Genomic DNA, 22,914 nt, shown 5'->3' with positions numbered 1-22,914 from the left:
GGCCGCTGGACACCCACCCATGCCCCTTGCCTCTGGCTTCTGGACAGTGGAAAAATGAAGAGGACACGGTCAGGTTGACCCCCACCGCCCACCAGGCATCTGATCCCCAAGAACCGTTCTGGACTGCTGGTTCCCCAAACCCAACAGGGTTGGGGAATGGTAACGAGGCAGACAGCATCTGTCTCAGATTTCTCGGGTGGAGTTTTTATTTTATTTACAGTTTATTTTTCAGATTTCCCAAAACATGCGGCTGGAGCCAGGCGGACCCTGGCACAGCAGACACAAGGCATGTTCCCTGCTCATAAAGAGAGGGAGGTGGGGTCCACGACAGGGAGGAGAGATGCCAGGTCAACAGCCGCTGAAATCCCGGCCCGGGACCTAAATATTCAGGCCTGTGTCTGAGTCCCGGGAGAGGCAGCCGGAAAAGCCTCTAAGGCATCTGACGGCTCCGTTGGTCCAGCTGAGGGTTGAGTTATTTTTATGTGATTTTTAAAATAAAACATATTCAGAAAGAGAGGAGATGATTTGAAATTCAGCTGCCTGGCGTCATCCCAGACCAAACTGAGTTCCCAGGGGCCTGGAAGAAGGGGGGCGGGGGCAGGAAAGTCTGGAGTCAGATGAACAGGGTTCGAATCCAGACCTCACCACATCCTTACTGTGGGGCTGTGACGTGACCTCTCCTTCCTAAGTCTCAGCTTCCCGTCTGCAGAATGGAGGCGGACATGGTGTTACTCATGGGTGACTAAGATGAAATGAGGTCACACATTGTAGGCACTTAGTACAATGCCTGGCACAATATAAACAATACATGATTTTATTAGTAGTCGTGTATTAATTTATTATTCTTACTATTACTATTATTATTCACCAGCCCTTGGACCAGGGATCTGTAATTAGGAACTAACAGAGCTCGGCTCCCTGTGCTGATGCATTTTAACCAAATCTGAGTTCTCATCAAGGCAGGGCATTGCGACCCCATGAAAGACTGCCAGCTGTGCTACCCGCCTCCCTCCCAATTGAGAGAAGTCAAAACCCTCCAGGCAGACGGCACATGAGAGGGAGGGGGGCAGGTTCCCAGAACAGACAAAACAGTTAAGACTCGGGGAGCTCAGAATGTTGGTGCCCTCCCAGACCTGGCCTCCCCAGAAACGCCATGTTGGGTGTGTTTATTCACCTAGGCCAGGGCAAAGACCATCTCCAGGCTGGTGACAAACACCAATAAACTTTAATGTGTTGAGGCCAGGAGATCAAAACACACTTCAGGTGAGACGGAGCAAAGGGCAACAGAAGGCATTAACGTGGGGGCTCACCGCTGGCCGGCGTCCCAATCAGAAAGAAGACGCAGCATTCCAAAGGAAGGTGTCCAGATAAGGAGATGGGCTCGTTGGTCCCCAAGGGAAAGAGGGCCATCCTGGGAGGTCCTGCAGAGCCAGCTTTTGGAGCACGCAGCTACCGCCTCAGCCTGACGGAGAGGCCTTCTTCCAGGTACACTGCCCGGTGCCCTCCCCACCCCTTTGTCACGGTTCCCCAGGTACAGCCCCACTTGGCACCGCAGCCTAGCAGAGGGAGCTGGCCCACGCGTCTTGGCGCCTGGATGCCTATCTCATGGGTTTTCCCCTGTGCATATAATTTGGGCAGCCAGGATAGGGGAGAGAAGGTTATAGTAGGAGTAAAGGACTTTTTCCCCCTTTCTACTTAAGTTTTTATGATGGAACCTGGTAAATTACCAGGTTGAAATAGTTAAGCAGACACTGAGAATCTAAACAGACTCCTGAGTTAACGTATTATCATTATTGTATTATTATTATAATGACTGGGACACCATGCACCACACCTGTTCTGGGGTTGCAGCCACTGTGAACACCCACGACCAGGGTGGCTATCCTCAACCCCTCTGGTCTCATACAGTCCAGACATCTTAACCTGAGGAGGGGGACAGAGGAGGAATGAGTCTGTCCCTAGGGGAGGGTGACACACACACACACACACACACACAAACCATTCTGCTCTTGTGCCAACAACGAGTGGGGCTGTATAGCCCTTCCTGTCGTCAAAGTCACCATTTTCTCCAAAGGGAGCTTTGCAGCAAGAGGCACTGGGAAAACTCATGCACAAATATCCATTCTCAATAATGACAAGAGCCTATGTACAGAAAAGAATCAATTCTCAGTTTTTTCTCAAAACTCACGCGAGTCCCTCAGGGAAGGCTGGGAGGTCACAGAGACCTTGGCTGGGAGCCACCTGCCTCTCCCCGGCTGCCCCTTCCCCTCTGAGCCCGGGATGGAGGGCCCCAGCACACACATCTTCACTTCCCTTCTTCCACAACAGCCAGTTTTCTCACAGAGACTGTGAAGGGCTGGATCAAAGTCAAGGGTTTCAGGTGGGGAGTGAAGAGTCAAATTCCAGGCTTATCTTCAGAGGAACCTGAGATAAGGAGATAAGCCTCCCCCCTCTTCCACCCTCTGCCCGTGTCCTTTGCTCCCCACTGAGGTGTGCACTGAATGGGCTGCTGGGGGACAGGAGTGGACACCCTCCTGGTGATGCCCCCCACCCCCAACGCAGGGTCACCTTTCCCACCCCAAGGCCAGCAGCTGGGCTGTGGATTAAAGCGAACCTCCACTTGTTCATCTACAAGGCGAGGACGACTTCGGCCGTGGGAAGATGCTCCTGCAAAGACTGACCACTGCACAGAGTTTGTTTTCAGCCAAGCCGTGGGCCTCGAAGCCAGGGGTTCTAGTCCCTTCTTTCACTCTCGCCCTGACCTACCACGCCTTCTGTCAAATGGACGGGGTGCTTCCAGCCCACCACCCCTGTGAGAAGCAGTTGCCCCAATACAAAATGCCAAACAGAAGGGGGCCGCTCATTCTGGGGCAGCACCCTGGGCCTTGGTTTAGGCTTAGGTGAGGGTTGGGGTTGGGGTCCAGCTGCAGGGCCAGAATCCGAAGAAGGCACTGAGGCAGTGCCACGCCCTGGGCGAGAGGTCAGGGTGTGGGGGAAAGGAGGTCAGGTGCAAATCCACCTCCAGCTCTTCCTGCGTCTTCGCGCAAGTTTATACTCTTCCTGAGCCTGCATCTGCAGCGTCATGAAACTCCTTCCTGACTAGCCCAGTACCAGGCCCTGTTCCAGGAGCTGGGCTACTACGGTGACCAAAAGTGACCTGGCCGCTCTCTTCATGGTGCTCACCGCCTAGTGGGGAGCCAACACTGGTTTCCCACTCACAGGTGGGGGAAGGTGCCAGCAGCCCGTGCACCTGGAGGGCTCTGCCCACCCACAGGAGACAGCAGGGGCGGCATGACCAGATGGCCACGTCCGTCACGAGACATCAGTGCTCACCAAGCACCCACAGAGCCCTTCCCTTGAATGGTCACTACTTGGGCATCTGGACTCTGGGTCCCACCCATGTAAAGTACAAGCCACTCAGTTAAATCTGAATTTCAGATAAACCACAAATACTTTCTAAGTATGGGTATATCTCTCCATTTCTTGCCCCTCCCAGGCTCTCCTTTGACTGGCAGAAGAGCTGACCTCTGCAGGCTGAGGTTTCCAGGTCCCCAAGTCTGCTGGTTTGGGGTTGGGTTCAACCAATGGGAGACTTTGGACAATACTGGAGGGTGGGAGCAAGGGGGAACTGGGGTCCATCTCTCCCTATCTCCACCTTAGAAGATTTCATCAGCAGCAAGTACTGTTTTTTCTGTAGCTGCAGCTCCTGCAGGGTGGCCCAGGAGCCCATCAGGTAACCCGGGTCCCTGGACTCCAGGAGTAAACTTCCTCCCTCTGATCCTCTGATCTGGTGGGAGTGGCTTCCCACAATGTCCCCTGGACGCTAAGGAACCTTAAGCTGCAGGGCCCTTGGCTCAAATCCGTCCCTTTCAAGGCACGGAGAAGGTCCCTAGCAACACGTTCACGTGATCAAACATTTTTGTAAAAATTGCCAAATGGAAAATATTTTAACCACAATCAGTTAAGATCACTATTTCCACTCTGAGCTCCCGCCCATCACGCTCTCCTACGTAAGGTGCCAGTAGAGGGACTGCTGGCATTTGGGGGTTCCTGCTAAGAAGTTGAATTGGAAAAGTGTTTAGTTGGGTCGTACTTACGTAGTTCCCAGTTATTTCCATGTTTAGTAAATGATGGCTACCTCAGTGCAGAAGTCCAAGAACAGTCCTTTCACTCACTATTCCGAATCTACCTACTGTGTAGCAGCAGAAGGGACAAGACATAAACTGGTCCTGCAGTTTATGGTGCCCGGAAAACGTGAGCAGTGGGGGACAAGCAAGATTTGAAATGTTTGGAGCCAGAAGCTAGTCTAGGGGAAATTCTTCCAATCCCCAGATAGTAAAGTGGTGAGCAGAGAATTCAATGTCGACAACAAAAAAAGTACCTCTGGTCAGAAACACATGCAATAATTGCATCACGTACAGTTATAAGTACCCCCTGCGTTTCTCTTTCTTGATGGGAGTCGTATAAAACAGAATTGCTCCGAATGCTTCTGTGTGTGGGGCAAAAACGGCAGCAGTACCCCAAACTCTGTCTGAAGTCACTTTGTTATGCACTCCGACCACCAAAAGGAGAAAATGAATTTTTCTCAACCAGGAAGATAGCTTACCTTTCTGTTGTCTCAAAAGAAAAGGACATTTCAAAGTCATCACAGAAAGAAGTGAGCAAAGTGTATGAGGCCAAAAATGTAGGGAAATTTTTACTTTGGAGATAGGACAGGTAGTTGATTGATAAAAACATTGTTATTGTCCTGGATTTTGTGATGCTTACGACATTGGCCTGCTGTTTACAATGTATAAGTTGCTGTACCCTGTCTCATTCTAAACAAGTAACCACACTCATACCTTTAAAGAGTTGCGTGTACCCCACACACCCTGGATTTGCCCTAACTGCCTCGTTCCCTTTTGGCTTTTCCGCTCTTCCATCAGCTGTATAACAAATCCCTCCCACTTAGATCCTGAGTTCTACATCCTCAAGTGGTTTTTGTTTCCCGGTTACACCCCGATACACATGCCATGAACAAACTGCACAAGGGAGGAAGATGAGCAGATTAACAGAGCATAGGCCCATGGACCAAGGGGAAAATCGTGGATAACATGGCGGACGGTTAGCAACACCATCTACAGCAAGAAGGGGCAGTGTGGGGTACTCCTGCATCCGGGGGAAGGCCGTGTCAGCCTAACAGCCCCAGAGTCAAAGAGGCAGACGCGTTTCACTCAGCGTTTGGGGGGTCATCAGGTAATAGTGAAAGGACATACACACCAGAGAGAGAGGTGGGGATCAGGGACTGATGGGTAGAGAGGCCCTGGGAGGACTGACCAGGAAGGTGGCAAGAGAAACAAGATGGCGACCACGGAGAGCAGGCCAGACAAGCAGCACTGTTGACCGGCCTGTGCAGCCTGCAGGTTCCAGAAGAAACCACCGCACAAGTAACCCGGCAGTGGAATGAGTGGTCATCAGGAGAGGGGGCCAGTTACCTGAGGCGACTGGCCCATCTCCAAGACGAGGGCATTCAGGCTGGCCCAGGGAAGCAGAGAGCCACTGTTAGGGTGCAGATGCAGCCTACAGGGGTCAAGGAAGAGATGGACGGAAGGAGAGGCGAGGGTGGAGCCCCGGCCTCAGCGACAAGGACGTCCTGGGTCATCCATAGGCAGGTTGATAATCAGGGCAAATGGCATTTTCTATTCATTAAACCTCTTCATAAAATGCTGTGGTAAGAACTCCTGTCCAGGTTAATCCCAGGGATGCTGGAAAAGGGGGTCATCATGGGCAATATTTTATTAAATTAATTACCTGGAGAAACGTCGTCTCCAATGAGCCCATGTCCGAACAACTAAGAGCACGGCTGGTGTGACCACAGCAGCCCCCCACAGCTGCCTCGACGCAGGGTCACAGGCCCACACCATCAAGGAAGAAAGCCAAGGTCAGCAGGCTTTTTATGAGCCCTGGCAGCGGATGGTTGAGTAAATTAAGGAACATCCACTCTGAACAGCCATTCGAGTTATAATTCTGGAATCCACACAAGATCCGATTTCAAGCGAAAAGAGAGGAATTAAAAATGGTTTCAGTAGGGAACTGCAATTCTGTGAAAATACATTATATACCTTTGATAATCAAACCAAATATGTCCTGTACGTGTGGAGACAAGTACGGCGGAAACATGAGAAGCAAAGTTATAACCGATGAGGTTGGAGAATTTGTCCTTTAGATTTCCTGTTCACATTGTTTGGCAATAAGTAATGAACAAAATGAACAACAACCAGAAAAAAAAAGAGAAGGGGGGGAAGAGAGAGAGAGAGAGAGAGAGTAGATGTGGTATATTTTAGAAAGCTTTCCTTAAAAATTTTTTTTTTAAAAAGTAGTGCAAATATCTGGCAGCTAAAGTGTCAACCCCCAGCTACCGGGAAGGCGCTGCCATCCAGAATGACTCACTCGTGTAGCTGGGGCTTTGCCACACCTTGGGCCCCTAATGCCGGAGGCAGCGTGATGCCAACATTGACGAGAAGTCCACCATGTCTTCTCCAGCCCCAGGCTGTCACTGCTGCGTGCACTCGGTGGTTATTCCCCGACCTGGAGGCCCCACTGTGTCTACACCGGGTCGTGTCTGTGCAACAAGCCAACCCCCACCCCTCCACACACACGTCTGACCCTCTGGCTACAGAGCCAAAGGTACATATGTGTCAGTGAGTTTTGCAAACCACCCCCCACAGCCCTACGGGTTGATCAGCCCCGTTCTGAACAGGTTGGAAGACAACAGGGCTTGGATTTAACCCACTTCCAAGTGGCTCGGGTTGCAGGAACGTTATTCTCCTGCCGGGATCCGATCCTGGTAGAAACAGGAGGCACAGTTTACAGAGAGCTGTGAAAGCCCCAGGATGAGGATCAGATCTATCCATAGGACAAGCGCAGGGGCGGTGTGCCAGCTCGCCCCTGCCCAGCCCTTCCTGGTAACCCCACTCACTGTGAGCCATCTCCGACCTGGGCAGACAGTCACCGCTGCTCGCGTTTCAGCTGCTGCCCCAACATGCCTGGCCTGGTCAGGACAAGGGGCCCAGGCACAGCTCTCAGGGAAGACCACAGCTGTCGCAGCTGGACCCCCTGGCTCCCAGGTGCAGCCTTGGGGATCCCAAAGGGTCCCAGACACTGCCTAGGCTTTACTGCATACCTCTTAAAATGCCCGGGAGGAGCAAGAAAGAGGAAATGACCCCCCCCCCACCATCCATCATAGGGCAAGGCTCCTACCTTGACTTTGCCTCTGAAATCCCAGGAGGGGTGGGGGGTGGGGGTAGGTGGGGTGCTACTCTGCAGGGAGAGGGAGACTGATGCCTTTCTGGCCCTCCTCACCCCACTCAGTGCTTCGAGGAGCCCTTCGGAAGCTGGGGCCCACACAGCAGGCCGGAGTGGCCCTTCAGGGTTCCTCCCCCTCTGCCACAAAGGGCTGCTGGAGGCCTCAAGCCAGCATCCCTTGGAGAATGACCAGTGACTTGCATTCCTGCCAGAGAGGGCAGGGAGCCTGGGCCCAAGTGCGATCATCTTACCCTCCGAGCCGCTGCCCCTTTTCCTGTCCTGGAGGCTTGCAGGCTGCCAGCAGTCACGCTTCGCAGAACCAGGTCAGATTAGGCCCAGAACAAAGCTCAGTTGTTGCACAGCTTCCAAGAGGCCACTGACAGCAAGACGCCTGGGAGCCACCACCCCCTGTGTCGGCAGCAGCTCAATGCCCCCCTTCACTCAAGCTGGAAATAGACCTGGGCCCAGGGCGGGACAGGGAGATAAGGCAGAGAGAAACTGGGCTGGGAGCAGACTGCCACACTCAACCCTGGAGACCCAAGGCCAGGCCGCCCTTCCAGAGCTATGCTGAGAGCAGCCAGGTGCAGGAAGGACGCACACAGCCTGGCACTCAGTGGCGCCCAGCAGATGCTTCCGGAATGAAGGACTGAACCTACAGGGAGAGTTGAAACAGGCCAGGAACCTGGGCACCCCCCAACTCAGCAGGGCTGCTGCAGCAAAGGCTGTGAGCCCCAGGCCTCCCGGCAGAGCTCTTGGGGTCCAGGCCCAGCTGGCCCAGCAGGAAAGGGGCAGTGTTGACTGGCCCACCAGACTCAGGGACCCTTCAGTGTTCCAAAGAAGGCTCAGAGCCTGCAAAGCCTGGTGCCCCATGGTCTCAGGCCTGGCGGCGGTACCCCCACCCCACCCCACCCCAAGGCCCTGCGCCCACCAGGGCAGACCCCCCTCAGTCAGTGCTTCTGGACCAGCCGCGCTCCGGTACTGCCACTGCCACTCTCCAGCCAAGGTCTCTCAAGGAGCCCCGTCCTCAGCAAGGGGGGGGTGGGGGGGGCTGTGATCCTGTGGGCTCCATGCAGGTCCCCAGGGGGCTGTTCACTTCACCACTGTACCCACTAATTCCTCATAAATCCCCTGGCAACACCTAGAACCGGGGTGTTCCAAGGTCATTCCAACAAGCAGAGCCATAGGAACCCAGCGTGTCACCTCCCTTCCCACGCAAATGCTCACAGGCCTCGGGCCTGGGGCCCGCTCTCTCCAGCCCTCCCCTCCCTCAAGGCCACCAGCTGGATCAGCCCAGGAACTGGCGCTCATCCACCCCCCCACCCCCAGCTGGGTCCTCACTGCTGTGTGGTGAACCTTCCTTATCAAGTACATCTTAAGCAAACTGCAGAACCCACGCAACGCTGCCCAAGGACTAACAGCAGCGGAAACAAGGTCCCATCCACGGGAGGCTTCCTGGGGTGGACAGAGAGACTCCGAGGAAAGTGTCTGCCCTAGGAGACAGACAGGTGGGTGAAGTGGAGTGCCTTCTTCCTGCTATTGGGGTCCTTGGGTCCTCAGGTGACATCCACCTGGGAGCTCCAAGCACATGGTTGCCCCATTTCCACCAGGACGTGGCCCCTAGACTGTTGCTCCTGAGCAGTGACCCCATGTCCCATGAGCACCTGGCTTGAGCACACAGAGGGTTTCAGGAAGAAGGCGGGCTGTCTCAGACTCAGGTGTGTTGCCAGGTGCATGGCACTGAGCTCTCGGAACCATTCTGGGCAGGCAGCGAAGATGTTGATGGACAGGTGACTATGGTCTGAGGGGAGCTGCCAGGGCGGGAGGGCGGGCAGGTGACCATGCCTGAGCTTTCCTCCCTGTCTGCAACAGGTTGGGCATTGGGCTAGCCAGGATGAGTGGGGGACCGTGGGGGTCCACAAGGGTCCATGACCCTGGGCATGAGTCCAACGGTCCATGACCCTGGGCATGAGTCCACAGATTAACGGCACAAGGTGGCTCTTTCTGTCCACCCAGGTCCCCTGTAGGAGCCAGAATAAGCAGGCTTGGACGTGAGGAGACAAGAGGCAACAAGAATGAATGGGGGGGAGGGAGGGAGCGGAGGGGCTGGGGCAGAGAAGAGGAAGAAACTCTGCCTCAGCACAGTTCCGTGCTCACCCATCACCCCAGGGTTAGCTTACTGGGGAAGTTCCTCTCCCTTCCCATAAGTCAGCTCCTGGAGCACTGGGTGGGGGAAGGTGACTGAGCAGCAGGCATAATCTCCTTTCACGTGCTTCCTCTGGGTAGCCTCCAGCCCTGCCTAGCCCTGGAGAAGTCACCACGGCATGGGGCTTTGTAGCCTTTGGTGGGCCAGGTTCCCCTTTGGGAATCTCCTGAAAGCCACAGAGAATCTCAGGAAAATTCCCACGTACACACACAGACCAATCCCCCCAATTTCTGTGACTCCTGGGCCTCAGGTGAGTGACCCCCATGACACTGTGGGGGAGCCCAGGAAGCCAGGGACACCGAAGGGCAAGCTCTGCCTGACCCGGCGTGCAACGAGAAGCCCCAGACTCAGACCACCAGAGAGCCTGCACACAGAGGGGCTGGGGGAGAAGCCGGGGCCACACTCCTGGCCTCCAAACCAGCGGAGGTTCGGGGAGGGTGCCAGCACCTTGCGGGGATCCTGGCAAAGCAGCAGTAACACACAGCCTCCTCGTCTTTCCTCCTGACGATAAAATGGTGAAGACAGCAGCCACCATGTTCCAAAGCAGGCATTTCTAAGCCTGTCACGTACGAAATCACTTAATCGGCACAACGTATTAGCGACGTCCCGGGTTAACAAATAAGACGCACGAGACTAAGTATCTTGTTCCACAGGGAGGAGGCGCCCAGGTCGGATTTGCTCCCAGGAGCCCACGCGGCGAACCACTGGGCCACACCGCCTGTTCACTGCCCTAAGGGAGCAACAGGTGAGGAGGATCTAGGGAAAGCCTGGAGCCAATGAAAGCTCCAACACAGCCAGCGTCAAGCCCCCACCTGGGGTCCTGCAGCCCCCACCTGGGCCTTTGCTTTGTCCCCACCTGGAAAGACCCATTTTATTCTCCACCTACTCAAAATTTCTCATTCTTCAAGGCCCAGTTCAACCTTGCCTGCCCCACAACCTCCCATCAGGCCCAGGGCTCCTCCTTCCAGGGCATTCTGTGGCATTTGTGCCCTTACGGCTCAGGTGGAAGGGGTGTGAAGAGCCCGGGCCTCAGCTGCTTCCTCCCTCTCCAGGGAGGACGGACACAAGCCCCTGCGAGAAAGGACCCGTCTTTGATTCATCTTTGCACCCTGGGGGCCCTGCTGTACAAGCCCGACACAATGTGCGCTCGATCGAGTGCATGTACACACAAGGGAGCTGGACCCCACCAAGACATATTTACAATTCCCCCCTTTTCAGAGACTCATGAGTGCTCAAACCAGCTCTATGAGGATGGCGTGACTGTACAATTTCTTTTCAAGCCCATAAATAGGTCCAGAAGCAATAATCGCACCCAATCTAGCTGAGAAACAAAAGCCTCCCTGGTTGCCCTTGGATTTGGGGGATTTTAACACCATTTGCTGCTTTCCTTAATTTCATGGCATTGATGCTATGTAGGGGTCAGTCGGCCATCTGCAAAGTACCCCAACTCGGAGGGGGGGCACCAAGAGAACTGGAGCACACTCAGAATGGGGCCGAGAGGCCACCTGCCCTGGGCCAGCCTGACCCCACACTGCAACAGAGTGACCCAGCACACCTTGGCCCACTGCCAGGAGGGGGACACACTGGAAGTGGTCCAGACCCGCCCTGCTCTCATCCTCCAGGGCCCCGCCCTTTAGGCAAACACAGGAGCCCTGGCTGCCTTTATAACAGTTGGCTCCTATTCACCCGATAGCCTCCACTTCCACCTACTGCAGAAAACTTCTTTTCTTAATTTTTCACCTGGGGGAGGGGGTAGCATGGGGGAGAGGAGGCCTCAAGTCTGCTTCAGGGGCCCTCTGGCATCTGTGGAGCAGGATCACAAGGTTCCCCCAGTGAAAGGCCAAGGACCTATGACCTGGGGGGGACCCCGATCGCCCCCCCTGCCCAGACCAGCGGGAGGTGAAGTTTGGGGAGCCAAGGGCAGAAGCAACCGCACACCGGGCTGCACTTACACTGATGCCCACAACCATTTCAGGTATTTGGAGCATGTTGGGGAGGAAGGGAGGCCGAGCGCCAAACCCCAGCATATGCCACCTGGAAGCCCCCTCCTCCCACAGTTACACCAACGCACCCACACCTCTGAGATAGAGCTGTGTTCAGGGTATCTGAAGGGGTGCGCTGTTTGCAACAAGGGGTGAAAGTTGAAATTCTAAGCCACTGACCCAGAAGGGTATTTTAGGGGAAGTTCTGAGTAACCCTCTTTGAAACCAGCTATTCTTTATTACCCGTTTTGGTTCCTGGATGTGGAAAACAGGAGACGGAGAAATGGCCCAGAGGCGGGGGGATGGCCCAAATGGCCTCTTCAGTTCTAACTAAGTTCCATGATCCTGTCTCCATATCAATAAAAATTAATTCATGAGTCCTTGGCAGAAAACTTCATATCCAAATAGATTAAGGAGAGGAACATAAAAGTTTGCAGGGTGAGCAGAAGAGGAGAAAACGTTTATTATTTGATGACTGAGGAGGACAAAGGATCCTTAGGGGAAAACCACAAAGAAGAAAGAATACAGATCTGGATTACCCTTCACCTGCCCTTCAAGGCTTGTGGCCTCAGTTTGCTCATCTGTGAAATGGAACTTCCAAGTACCCATGGGCAAAAGGCTTATAAAGGATCCTAAGCACATTAGGAAAACGGGTCAGGCCTCCTCCACCTGTGTTAGGTCACACCTGCTAGACCTGCAAGCACCCCGATGGCATCCTGAGACCCAAAAGGTGAACCCGAGTTGCCAGCTCGGGTGCTGTGGGATGCCCCCATTTGGCGAAATTCCCCTGCTCCACTAGGTAGAGGATAACAGGATTTGATCTGAAGAAAGGATGCTGCGGCGCAGACCGCCAATCTGGGGGGTGAAGCCAAGGAAATCCTCCACTCAGCTCCCCTACACACACGGACCCTAAGCACCCGAACCGTGGCGCCCGGAAAGTCAGCGGTTCCAGCTGAGGGTGCAGGGGTGAGGGAGGCGAGCAGGGGCACCGCCAGCCCAGCAGCCTCCACAGCGGCCCCGCACAGCGAGCAGCAGCTGACAGGCAGTGTCAGGGGACCCTCGGCCAAGGTCGGAAGCGGGGTCCAGCAGAGCAAGGGTCAGAGCACTGGGTGGCCGGACTCCCCCCGGCCCTGGGGCGCCAAGTCCGTCGGGGGCTGCAGTGCCTTGAGGGTCCCTCAGTCCCGCGCGGGTGGAGGCTGAGTCCACTGGCCAGGCGCGAACGCCCCACGCGCCACAGCCTGCCTCGCGAGTCTGGGCACCGCGAGCACCTCGGCTCAGGTCAGACGGGTTCGTCCCGGACGCAGACCCCGCCCCGCCCCGCGCGCGGCGCCCACCTGTGTACGACTTCTTCATGGTGCCGCCGTGGCCGCTGCTGCGAGGACAGTGTGCGGCGAGGCCGCCAGGCGCGGGCTCCCAGGTCGCCAATCCCCGGCGGCAGGGCGAGGGCTGGCGGGGAGGAGGGGGCGGCCCCGGCCCCGCCCCTCCCAGGCCCGCCCCGCGGAGGTGCGCGCCGAGCCCCCGGCCGGCGCCGCGCTGCACCTGGCAGACCCGCGGGCGGGCGCATCGACACCCGGCGCGGGAGGGGGCGCAGCCCGGCGCCCGGCCCTGCGCTCGCCCCTGCCCAGCCTGGGCGCTCCCTGCGACCCTGCGCTGCAGCCCCGACGCGGACTGTCCGAGGGTGGGGGAGCGAGGGTGGCCCCGAGCGCCAGCCGCCACACCCCCCTCCGGGGCTCGAATGGTTCGTTCCGGGGCGGGGCCGCCAGGTGGCTGGAGGAGGAGGCCGCCGGGCCAGGCGGGGGCTCGCCGGGGACCGCCGGGGGTCGGAGCCGGGCGCCGGCTGAGCGTACCGGGGCAGGACGGGGCAGGCGGAGGCCGGGCCTGCCACCACTTTCCCGGTAGTCAAGGGAGCGGGCTGCGCCGACTCCTCTGATGGAACCGGGACTTCGGCTCCTCCTCGGTAAACGGGAGCGTTAGACGGGATGGTAATTTCTGTTCCATCTGCGAAGCCGTGAGCACGTGCTCTGCGCCGGAGACTGCGCGCGGTCAGTGTCTCGGAGTAAAAGAGCGGACGCAGGGACTCGCGTCTTTCCAACACGGATTATACAGGCAGTGATGGGAGTGTGCGTTCCCGGGCAAAAATTACACAGAAGACTTCTCTCTACTTTTGTATCCTTAATTTTCCGTAATAAAAGTTTTTTTTTTATTTTTATAGAGTACAGAGAAAGTGATGAATTTGGTCTAGAGAGTGGTGTCAGACTTTTATTGAGGTGATGCTAAAACGCTCTTTTAAAGAACAAGTAGGAGTTTGCCAGGTAGCCAAGGTGATGGGGAGACAAAAAAGGCGTGGACGAGCCTCGGAGGCGCGATGTGTCACTGGAGCATGCAGACATACACAGGGGTGGGCCCTTCCAGGTTTGCCAGCGGAGGCCCCGACAGGAAGAAAGGAGTGGGGGAGGCGATTCAGGAAGCGCACACATTCTCCCAAAGGGCGCAGCGCCGCCTTCCCTTGCCTGCCATCCATCACCAAAAACCCTCTTCCCTCTCTTTTAGTTTTCGTGGGGGTCCCAGAAGCATTTCCATTTCTTGCCAGAGAGTGGGAGCTTGTATAATGAGAACTGAGACACATGTACTCAGTTGGTCTGTCCGCCTACTTCCCTCCTTAATAAATCTGTCCAGCCAGAGCCAGGGAGGGAGCAGCGTGGACACGTGACCTTCCCCAGCCCCTGGCTAGAGCTGATTGGACCAGCGAGATCACAGACTCCACCTGGCACACCGCCAACTCTACCTGGGGCTCGAGCTGAGAGAAGGAACGGGTGTGAGGGAAGGGAGCAGCCACAGGTCAGGGGGTTATAGATGAATTGTGACCAGCTGTCCTTGGATTCTGGGATCTGCCCACCCCGACTGCCACTTGCACCAGCACGTGCACCTTACGCTGTGGCCAAGCCAGAGGCTTAGCTGTGTCCTGACTCTGGCTGGTAAGCGGGATACAACACTGGCGCTGACGTCTGCGGTTCCCAAATCCAACCACCTCTCAAGAATCCGTCTAGTGGGCACACGGTTGGCTTTGTTCATTTCACTCAGCTCAAGTCAGAGGTGCCCTGATGCACACCCATCCTTAGAGTATGGATCCAGGAGTCACGGGGACCTTTGGGTGTCCTCTGTTTGGTCGGCCCCTCCCTGGGTGCCCACATTATTGCCTGTGGTTCATAATGCACATGTACCTGGGCACTGAGGAACCAGGAACACCTGTGTCGTAGTGATATTGGACACATACCATTCCCCAAATGAGAAGGATGAGAGAGAGAGGACGGGAGGGGGAATGAGGTATTCTATAGGAGCACATTGATGGAATGCAGGAAGGTTCATTGTTTAAGCGCAACATTTTTATGAACTCACTAAAATAGATGATGTAATCACCTGCCGTAATGAGGAGAGTATACCAAACGTTCTCATGGCTCAAGACCATCGTAAACACTGCCTTTAATGGTTACTGACTCATATACTGCCATGTTGCTCCTTCACCAAGTGTCCCCAGGCTACTGTACTTTCCAGTTTTTAAACATTGTTCTTCAACACTCAGCTCCCTCACTTAGTGTGTGGTTTGTAACAAGTCACACCATTTCTCTGAGTCTCAGGTTCCACTCCTATAAATGGGGATTACAATACCTACCATGGCTCGCAAGGTGGGTGGAATGATTGCAAAAGAGACATATATGAAGTGCTGACTGTACTGCTGTCACTAAGACCTGAAACCTGAGGCACCGGCTTTAGGAGCAGGCAGTGGGCAGAAGCCCGACAGCCTGGCAGGAAGTTGGTGAGAGCTTGAAGGGAAGTAGAGAAAATGCTGCTGGACACTGGAGGAAAGGGGACCTGCATTTGGTGGTGGCACAAAGTTTAGCAAAACTGTTGCCTGCCGTGGCATGGATGATGGACATCAAGTACAGCTAGCGAACTTGACAATGCAGTGAAGGGGTTTTCCAGGCAGGACGTTCGAGAAAGGAGACGGAGGAGCTAAGAGCACACTGTCCCATTTTCAAGTAGAATTGGGAGGAAATGGAATAGGCCAGAAGAGTCTTCCCAGCCAGCGAAGGATTCTCAGAGTAAAGGACTTCAGAACAAAGTCCAGCTGGACTGTAACATGCATGAGCGCAACCTCAGAAAACAATGACAGGTGACTCATAAAGCTTCAGACAGAGGCTGTCCTGAGGCTCTAAGCGTCTGTCTGCAGACCCTCTCTGGTACACTGTGAGGCATCGAAGCCCCCAGGGGCTTCTCCCACCGTTTCCTCACATGGAGCAGAAGGCAGACAAGGGCTGATCTCAAATAGTTTTGTGCTGCTAAGTGGAAGAAGCCGATCTGACAAGGCTACATGCAGTGATTCCAGCTACATGACATTCCGGAAGAGGCTGTCAACGCAAGAACGTCCAGCCTAAGAAAAGTTCTTGTAAGATTTGAGCCAAACTGATGATAATTGCTGGGAAGCAAAATCTCAATGGACTGAGAAAATGCTCCAGAGAATGGCAGTTTTACAGCTTATGTTATACATTAGAATCAAAGGAGATGTAAGGAGGGTTATGAGAAATCCATTGGTGGTAGATTAAGGGGGTGGGAGAAAGCACAGCGGGGAAATCTCTGGGATTGGGTAAAAAGTAAAACGCAGAGACACATACTTCTTTCACGTTGGTGGTTACAAGACAGTTAACGTTTTCAACACAGAGATGGTATGTGGGCAACCAGATAACAATGGTCTCGCACTCTGGGTCTGGAAAAGAAGATCACTCTGGCATTTCAAAGGTATGTTATCTTAGATGCACAAAGACAATGGACAATTTCAAAGTTAAAGTTCAAGGAAGCTACAGGCCTAGCATGTGACTACTACCTGCCATGACTCGCTTTTAAGTTTTTATGTCCAGACCACCCCATGTGGTTACTTTGGTCTCAGGGTTTGTAAGGCCCACCAGGGGGGCTTCCCCTGAGCTTGTCAGGTTTAGGATGTGGCCCCTTTTTCATCCACAAGGCAAAACTGTGGAGACAGTAGCCAGTGGTTGCCAGGAGCTCGGGGAGGGAGGGATGAATAGGTGGGGCCTGAGGATTTTTAGGCAGTGAAACGGCAGTATGACACAGTAAGGGGGGACACAGGGCATTACGCATTTGTCCGAACCCAGAGAGCGTACAACACCAACAGTGAACCCTAATGCAAACTATGGACTTTAGTTAATAATCATCTATTAATATTGGCTCCCCAATTGTAACAAATGTACCACGTGACAATAAAAGGGGAAACAGGAGCGGGTGTTGCATATGGGTACTCTGCTCTCTCCACCCAATTTTTCTGTAAACCTAAAACTGCTAAAAAAAAAAAAAGAAATATATATGTGTGTGTGTGTGTGTGTGTGTGTGTGTGTGTGTGTGTGTGTATATATACACACACACACGTAAATTCAAAAAAAAAGGCTCGTAGGTAAGATTTTTATCTCATGGAGTGGATTTTAAATTAACACTTAGGCAGCCCCCAAGTTTTCAAAGGAATTAGGTTCTTAGACTAAACGGGGTGAGGACTGGACAGAATTTAAAGGGGCTTTTGGACTCTGACCTTTTAGAGGAAGGAAGCAGGCTGAGAAAGCCATTCAGCTGCAGACTCAGTCTTCTTATGAAAAGGGAAGTATGCCTCCGGACAGAGTCAAAGGGCGCGGAGAAGCCAGGCCAGGACCGGAAGACCCCTCCCAGGAGCCTCCTCTGCACCAGACTTGATCTCCGTGACTCCACCCTGCACCTGGAGTCTGAGCCCCAAACGTGATGGATGGGACTTTAGGGGACTTGGGTCGGGTGAGCATATTTTTCATGTGGGACCTGGTTCTCTTCCACAATGCGACCTTGGCATTCCTCCCTGTGCCCCCTCCCTTTGGATCTGAGAGAGTTTGTTGTTTGATTGTAATCCTTGAACTAGGAGACTTGAGCCACTAAGTAAGAGTCTGAGACCTCCGTACTGTTGGGAGTGTTTCGTTATCTACTGCTGTAGAAAAAATGACTACAAACTTAGTGGCTTAAGACCACACAAGTTCATCATTTCACAGCCTCTGTGGTCAGGAATTCGGGCTTGGCTTACCTGGGTTCTCAGCTTCAGAGTATCTCATAGGCTGCAGCCGACTCATCTGAAGGCTCGACTGGGAAAGAAACTGTGTCCAAGCTCATTCGGTTGTTGGCAGAATTCAGCTGTGTGGAGGCTCTTAGACCAAAGGCCTCAGTTTGTAGCAGCTCAAACTGATTTCCTTGCCATGTGGGACCCCCACCCAGCAACGCATCCATCAAATCCAGCAGGGAAGACAGTCTGCTGGCAGAACGGAAATGACATCTTCAATTTGACGTGGAAGTGGCTGCCCATGAACCCCAGGAGGCAGGGATCACCAAGACCAATCAGAAGCAATTCAGCACAGGGAGGCCACAGCGGGACGTGGCCGGAGTCCTGGACTTCCCAGCCCAGCCACCAGAAATGTGAGCCAGCTGCCCAGCGGTTGGGAGATTGTGGGTGACTTGGTTTCTTCACTGTGTTTCTCTATGTTTTCCATAAGAAACATATACTGCTTTCATAATCTGAAAAAATAGATACACATGATATATACACACAATGGATAATATTTTTATCCATGGACCCTTTTGAGGTCAACGTTGGTATATTTTAAAGCTCTGTTTTATCTTGACACCTTTTACAATTAAACTTGTTATTAGGACCAAAAACAAGTTTGTGGTTTTTTTTCCCTAGAGTTGGGCAGTTTGGCCTGCTAATTTTCAAAGCATCTTTCAACATTCATTCCAGATGGGCAGTTTTCCTGTGAGACCTTATTATACAGAATATATGACACAGAGCCCAAGGCTCCCCAGCACATACATACTAGGGACTCCGTCCTCACAAAGCAAGGCTCTGGGCCGGTCATTAACTGCGGCCCACAGAGGTCTGAGCTTCTCCCAAGATCACGAAGGCCAGGGCTGACCCCCAAATCCTGAGAATCAGAACTGTCTCGTTCTCCCAGATCCAGGCTCAGACAGTGGCTGAGTCTCCTCTCGAGAGCCACTGGATTCATGCAAAGTGCTTCCTCAGAGAAGGCACTTCCCTCCCTCACCAGCAGGCCGAGGAAGGGGTGGCTCTTCCCAAAGATTGACCTGGGCATCACGGGTCCTCATGACACGCTGACTTCCCACACTTCTTTACAGAATCACTCAGTGGGGCTCCCAGGAGCAACCAGGATCCTTATGAGGCTACTGCCCGTTTCTAGGGTGTGTTCCGTAATGTTCACTGGTTTCACTGTGATACGGAAAAGAGGGCTCTGGGGTCACAAAGTGGCCACACTTACTAGGCTTCTCTTTTCTGAGAAGTTCTTCTGAGAAGTTCTGCAGGACTTCTCAGAGCCTTTAATATGCTCATAGATACTGCGAGTCTCCAACGCGGGTATGGTATGCAGCAGTTCGCAAACGTATTTGATTCCAGAACTCTTTCTTCACGAGGCAACCTGCAGTACACAGGCCCTCAGTCAGATGGGGGCGGGAGGGGCACACACAAGCCAGGACTAGATACACACCTGAGAAGTATGCGGGGCTCACCTGTCGGCCTGCAGAGGAAGGCCTTGCCTACCCCTCCTCTACTCCTCTACCGTCTTCCAGGAGGAGCTTCCTGATGGGAAAACTGTCACTCCATGAAACCAGGCAGCGGGGACTGGCATCCTCGCCGACCTTTCACCAGGGCCTTTGGCTCAAGGGGAAGCTGGGATTCCCCAGAAGCATCCCTAGGAAAGCCCAGGGCAATCCCCCATCTTTAATCTTGTTTATTGTTCCCATCTCTGCGCCTTTGCTCCTGCGTCTCCCGGACCACCTTGGACCAGACGGCAATTCCTCCTCCTCTCCAGAGCAGAGTCCATCCCTTGGACTCTCCCAGGGAGCTTTCAGAGCCACCCACTCAGGCCGCACCAAGGCCATTACATCAGAATCTCTGGGGGTGGAGCTTTATCAGATGCTGGGGGCTGAGACCACTGGTCTGGTGGAGGGAAAGCAGAGGTCTGGGCTGGAATCCCAGTGTACCTGGGTGTTAGTCAGCCCCACGCTCTTCTGCAGATGCTAAACCTCAGGTTCCCCCATGGGGATAACAAGGCCTGCCCTGAGCTGTTGTGGGATTGGGGGACAATATACATCTTGTTTAGTGAGCTGTTGCCTCACTGGGGCTCCTGCATCCCCACAGATGGGGAGTAAGGGCAGGAGCCTGCCTTAGCCAGGGACCCGTAGAGCCTCCTGCAGAGGTGCTGGGTAAAAATTTGAGGATGGGGTGAAAAGCAGCCTGTGGGAGCCCCATGCAGGACAGGCCATACAGAGAGAAAAGCCAGGTGTCTTCAGTTACCACAAAAGCAATCGTGTTAGTTCTCAGGAGTCAGTGAATCTTAATTTGCTTTTATTAAAAACATAAACAAATACAGGGCCTGCCAGACGGCCCGGGGGAGTGTGGGGAGAGGGCTGGCAGCCTTGGGTGGAGGGTCACAGAGCCGGGGGGCGGGGGGAACACGAGGTCAAGGCTGGCTCCACCTCTGCCGCCCTCTGGCTCTCCTTAGCTCACTCTGTTCATTCAGCCCTCCTGGGTTCTACACTCCTCCCACCAAGCTACCACATAAAACACAGGATGCCGGTTAGATTTGAACTTCAGACAAGCAACAACTGTGTGTATAAGTATGACCCACGTAGTATTTGGGCCATACTTATACTACAGCAAAAATATCTTACTTGTCTGAAATTAGAATTTAACTAGGTACGCTATTATTTTTATTTGCTAAATCTGGAACCTTGTGTCCTCAGCCCCCAGCCCTAGACTGGTCATCCTGGAAGGGAGCTTTGACCTCCCCACATTCAGAGTCACACACACCAGGCGGGGGACTGAGGCCAGCCTGTGACAAGCCCTCACCTGTAAGGTGAGGCAAGTAAGGACAATGCAGACGGAGATTTTTTTTTTTTTTTTTTGGTTTTGTGCTTTAAAAAAATAAAGCTTAAGCTATTCAAAGCACTGGTCTTTAGTCTCAAAATTTCCCCTTCTTATGTGTGTAAAGGCCCTACATGAAAAAAAAAATAAAACAATGGTAATAGCAAGTAGTTTGTGTCTTTTAAGATACTATGTCTTTTTGACAAACTTGAAACGCAGCCACTCCATCTTAAAATCTCCAATTAAACAAACAAATCAAACTGGACGATGATATCCCACAGCCTGGTGGAGGAAAACGACTGTCCCCACGTCACAATCAGGGCGGCTGGTACCAGGCCTGGCTCACAGCCCCTTTCTGCTCCCCACCCTCCTAGGTCCCCTCTCACCTCAGTGTTTCTGTCTCAGCTGCTCATTTCTCTGCTCCCAGCCGGCATTTCCCACCTTTCCAGACCTGAACATGGGACCAGGACGCCTAGTTATGTCTCTCCTTAGCTGGGAACCCTGGAGAGAGCACCTATCTGATCTTTCATTTTCTTAGCCATGGAAGGGAGATGGTGCCCTCCTCCAGGCCGAAGGGTGGCCTCTGATTGGGTGGAGGCCACACGGGTGTGTCCACGTGCTGACGCCCCTCACGTTGCACACTTACAACTTGTGCACTTGAATGCTATAATTCAATAAAATAGTTTATCAAAAACGAACAACTAAGTTCAGTTAGCAGAGAAGCTCCCAAGAGAGAAACTGACACCACTTATCTTACAAGGAAATGTTACTGCTTCCAATTTTTAAATGGGACGGTAATTTATTATTCGTTGCCTGCATGCAGCTGGCAGAGCCCACCACTACAGAACAAATATTTGGCGGAGCTCACATTTGGGTCAGTCCGATGAGGTTTTATTTTTAAACATTAACCTTCAAACCCATTACATTCCAGGAAACTGAAAATTTACACTGTTTTTCTGTTTTTAATGGACTTACAACAAAAGGAAATATTTTAAGCTTAAAAAATAGATGGCACTTTAAAGTTCATTTTTCAAGTCATCTCATATAGCAAAGACAGATAAACTATAAAAAGAGAAACTTAAAAGACATAACCGTAATAAAAAAATAAGATAGTCATCTCCATGTAACAGACACTAAAACAAGGCAGGGGCTGGGCCACACTCTGCACAAAGATTGGGGCAGGGCTCCCAGCTGTGCACCTGGAGAAGTGAGAAAAAGCAACCACAGCTTCTGAGCCTGGACCCCAGGGACTCAGCAAAAAGAATCCCCAATAGCCCCCCAGGAGATGGGTGCTCTGAGCCAACAACAAATGACTTCGTTTTTCTGGTGTGGAGCCATCAGGAAGCCAAGTGGAGGCAGCTGGAAAATGAGATGGGTGAGTGAAGGGGGAAGATGGATGGGGGAAGAGGAGAGGTTGAAGAGAAAGAGACATCTACTCAAGATGAATCCCCAAAACGTGGGTAAAGCAAACGCTAACAAAGACAATCAGGAAAATCAACCACGGAGATATGAAATCATTCCAGATGAAATGGAAGTAATACAGGAATCTGAAAATGAGTTTCAAATAAAAATGTCTAGGATCATCGAAGAAAATTAAAAAGTATGAAAGCAAAACTAGCTTAAATGAAACAAAAACAGGTGGTCATGAAAAAGAATCAATTAGAAATCCTGGAAGTGAAAGGTGTGATTATTGAAATTAAAAATTCAACAGACAATGCACCTGGTTGGTCACACTGAAGACGAACTAGTTAGTTGGCAGGTATTACTGAGAATGTAGCTCAGAAATAAATAAATAAAATATAAAAATAAGTTACAGGTAAGAAATGTGGAGGGAGAATCAAAAAGCTCCAGAATATGTCTAGCAGGTGCCTCAGAAGAAGAAAATGAGAGGAATAATGCAAAAATGATGTTCTATTAGATAATCGCTAAAGTCTTTCAAAAGAGAGAGAGATGAATTTTCAAACACAAAATGCTTTGCAGGATAAACATCAATTCTACTTAGACACTTAGATATAGTGAAACTATATCACATGCAAGGATAATGAGAAAATCTGAAAAGCTATCGGAGATAAAAAGGCAGAGTATCCATAAAGAAATGAATAGAATTCAGCAGATTTCTTATAGTCTGGAGCAATATTTTCAAGGGCTAAAGGGACAGAAATGTCAACCTAGAATTCTAAGCCAGCTAAACTATCATTCAAGAATGAGCATAAAGGGGTGGCCGGTTAGCTCAGTTGATTAGAGAGTGGGGCTCTTAACACCAAGGTTGCCGGTTTGATCCCCACATGGGCCACTGTGAGCTGTGCCCTCCACAACTACATTGACACAACTACTTGACTTGGAGCTGATGGGTCCTGGGAAAACACACTTAAATAAAAGTTAAAAAAAAAAAAGAAGAAGAGGACTCTAACGCAATAATTTAAATAAAGAAAAAAATGAATGAGCATAAAGTACAGACATTTTCAGACATACAAAGTCTAAGAAAGAGTTCC

General features: G+C 52.5%; 1 protein-coding gene across 3 annotated transcripts in view; it reads right to left on the bottom strand.

Annotated features, from left to right (window-relative positions):
- SEPTIN9 (septin 9) overlaps positions 1 to 12,899 on the bottom strand; it is a 152,450-nt gene extending 139,551 nt beyond the window's left edge. The window contains exon 1 of one of the 3 annotated variants that reach the window (XM_081029921.1): positions 12,804 to 12,899. In XM_081029921.1, the coding sequence (XP_080886047.1) occupies positions 12,804 to 12,822 (19 nt within the window). In that variant the 5' untranslated portion in view covers positions 12,823 to 12,899. Of the gene's footprint in view, positions 1 to 7,535; positions 7,703 to 12,803 lie in introns of those variants that run through there. The other 2 variants (XM_081029929.1, XM_081029930.1) reach the window with 2 other exon arrangements.
- Positions 12,900 to 22,914: the final 10,015 nt, after the last annotated feature.

The sequence above is a fragment of the Rhinolophus hipposideros genome (genome assembly GCF_964194185.1).
Source record: "Rhinolophus hipposideros genome assembly, chromosome: 20".
Lineage (NCBI taxonomy): Eukaryota > Metazoa > Chordata > Mammalia > Chiroptera > Rhinolophidae > Rhinolophus > Rhinolophus hipposideros.
The sequence above is the reverse complement of the archived record's forward strand: the minus strand, read 5'-3'. Positions and strand labels throughout refer to the sequence as shown.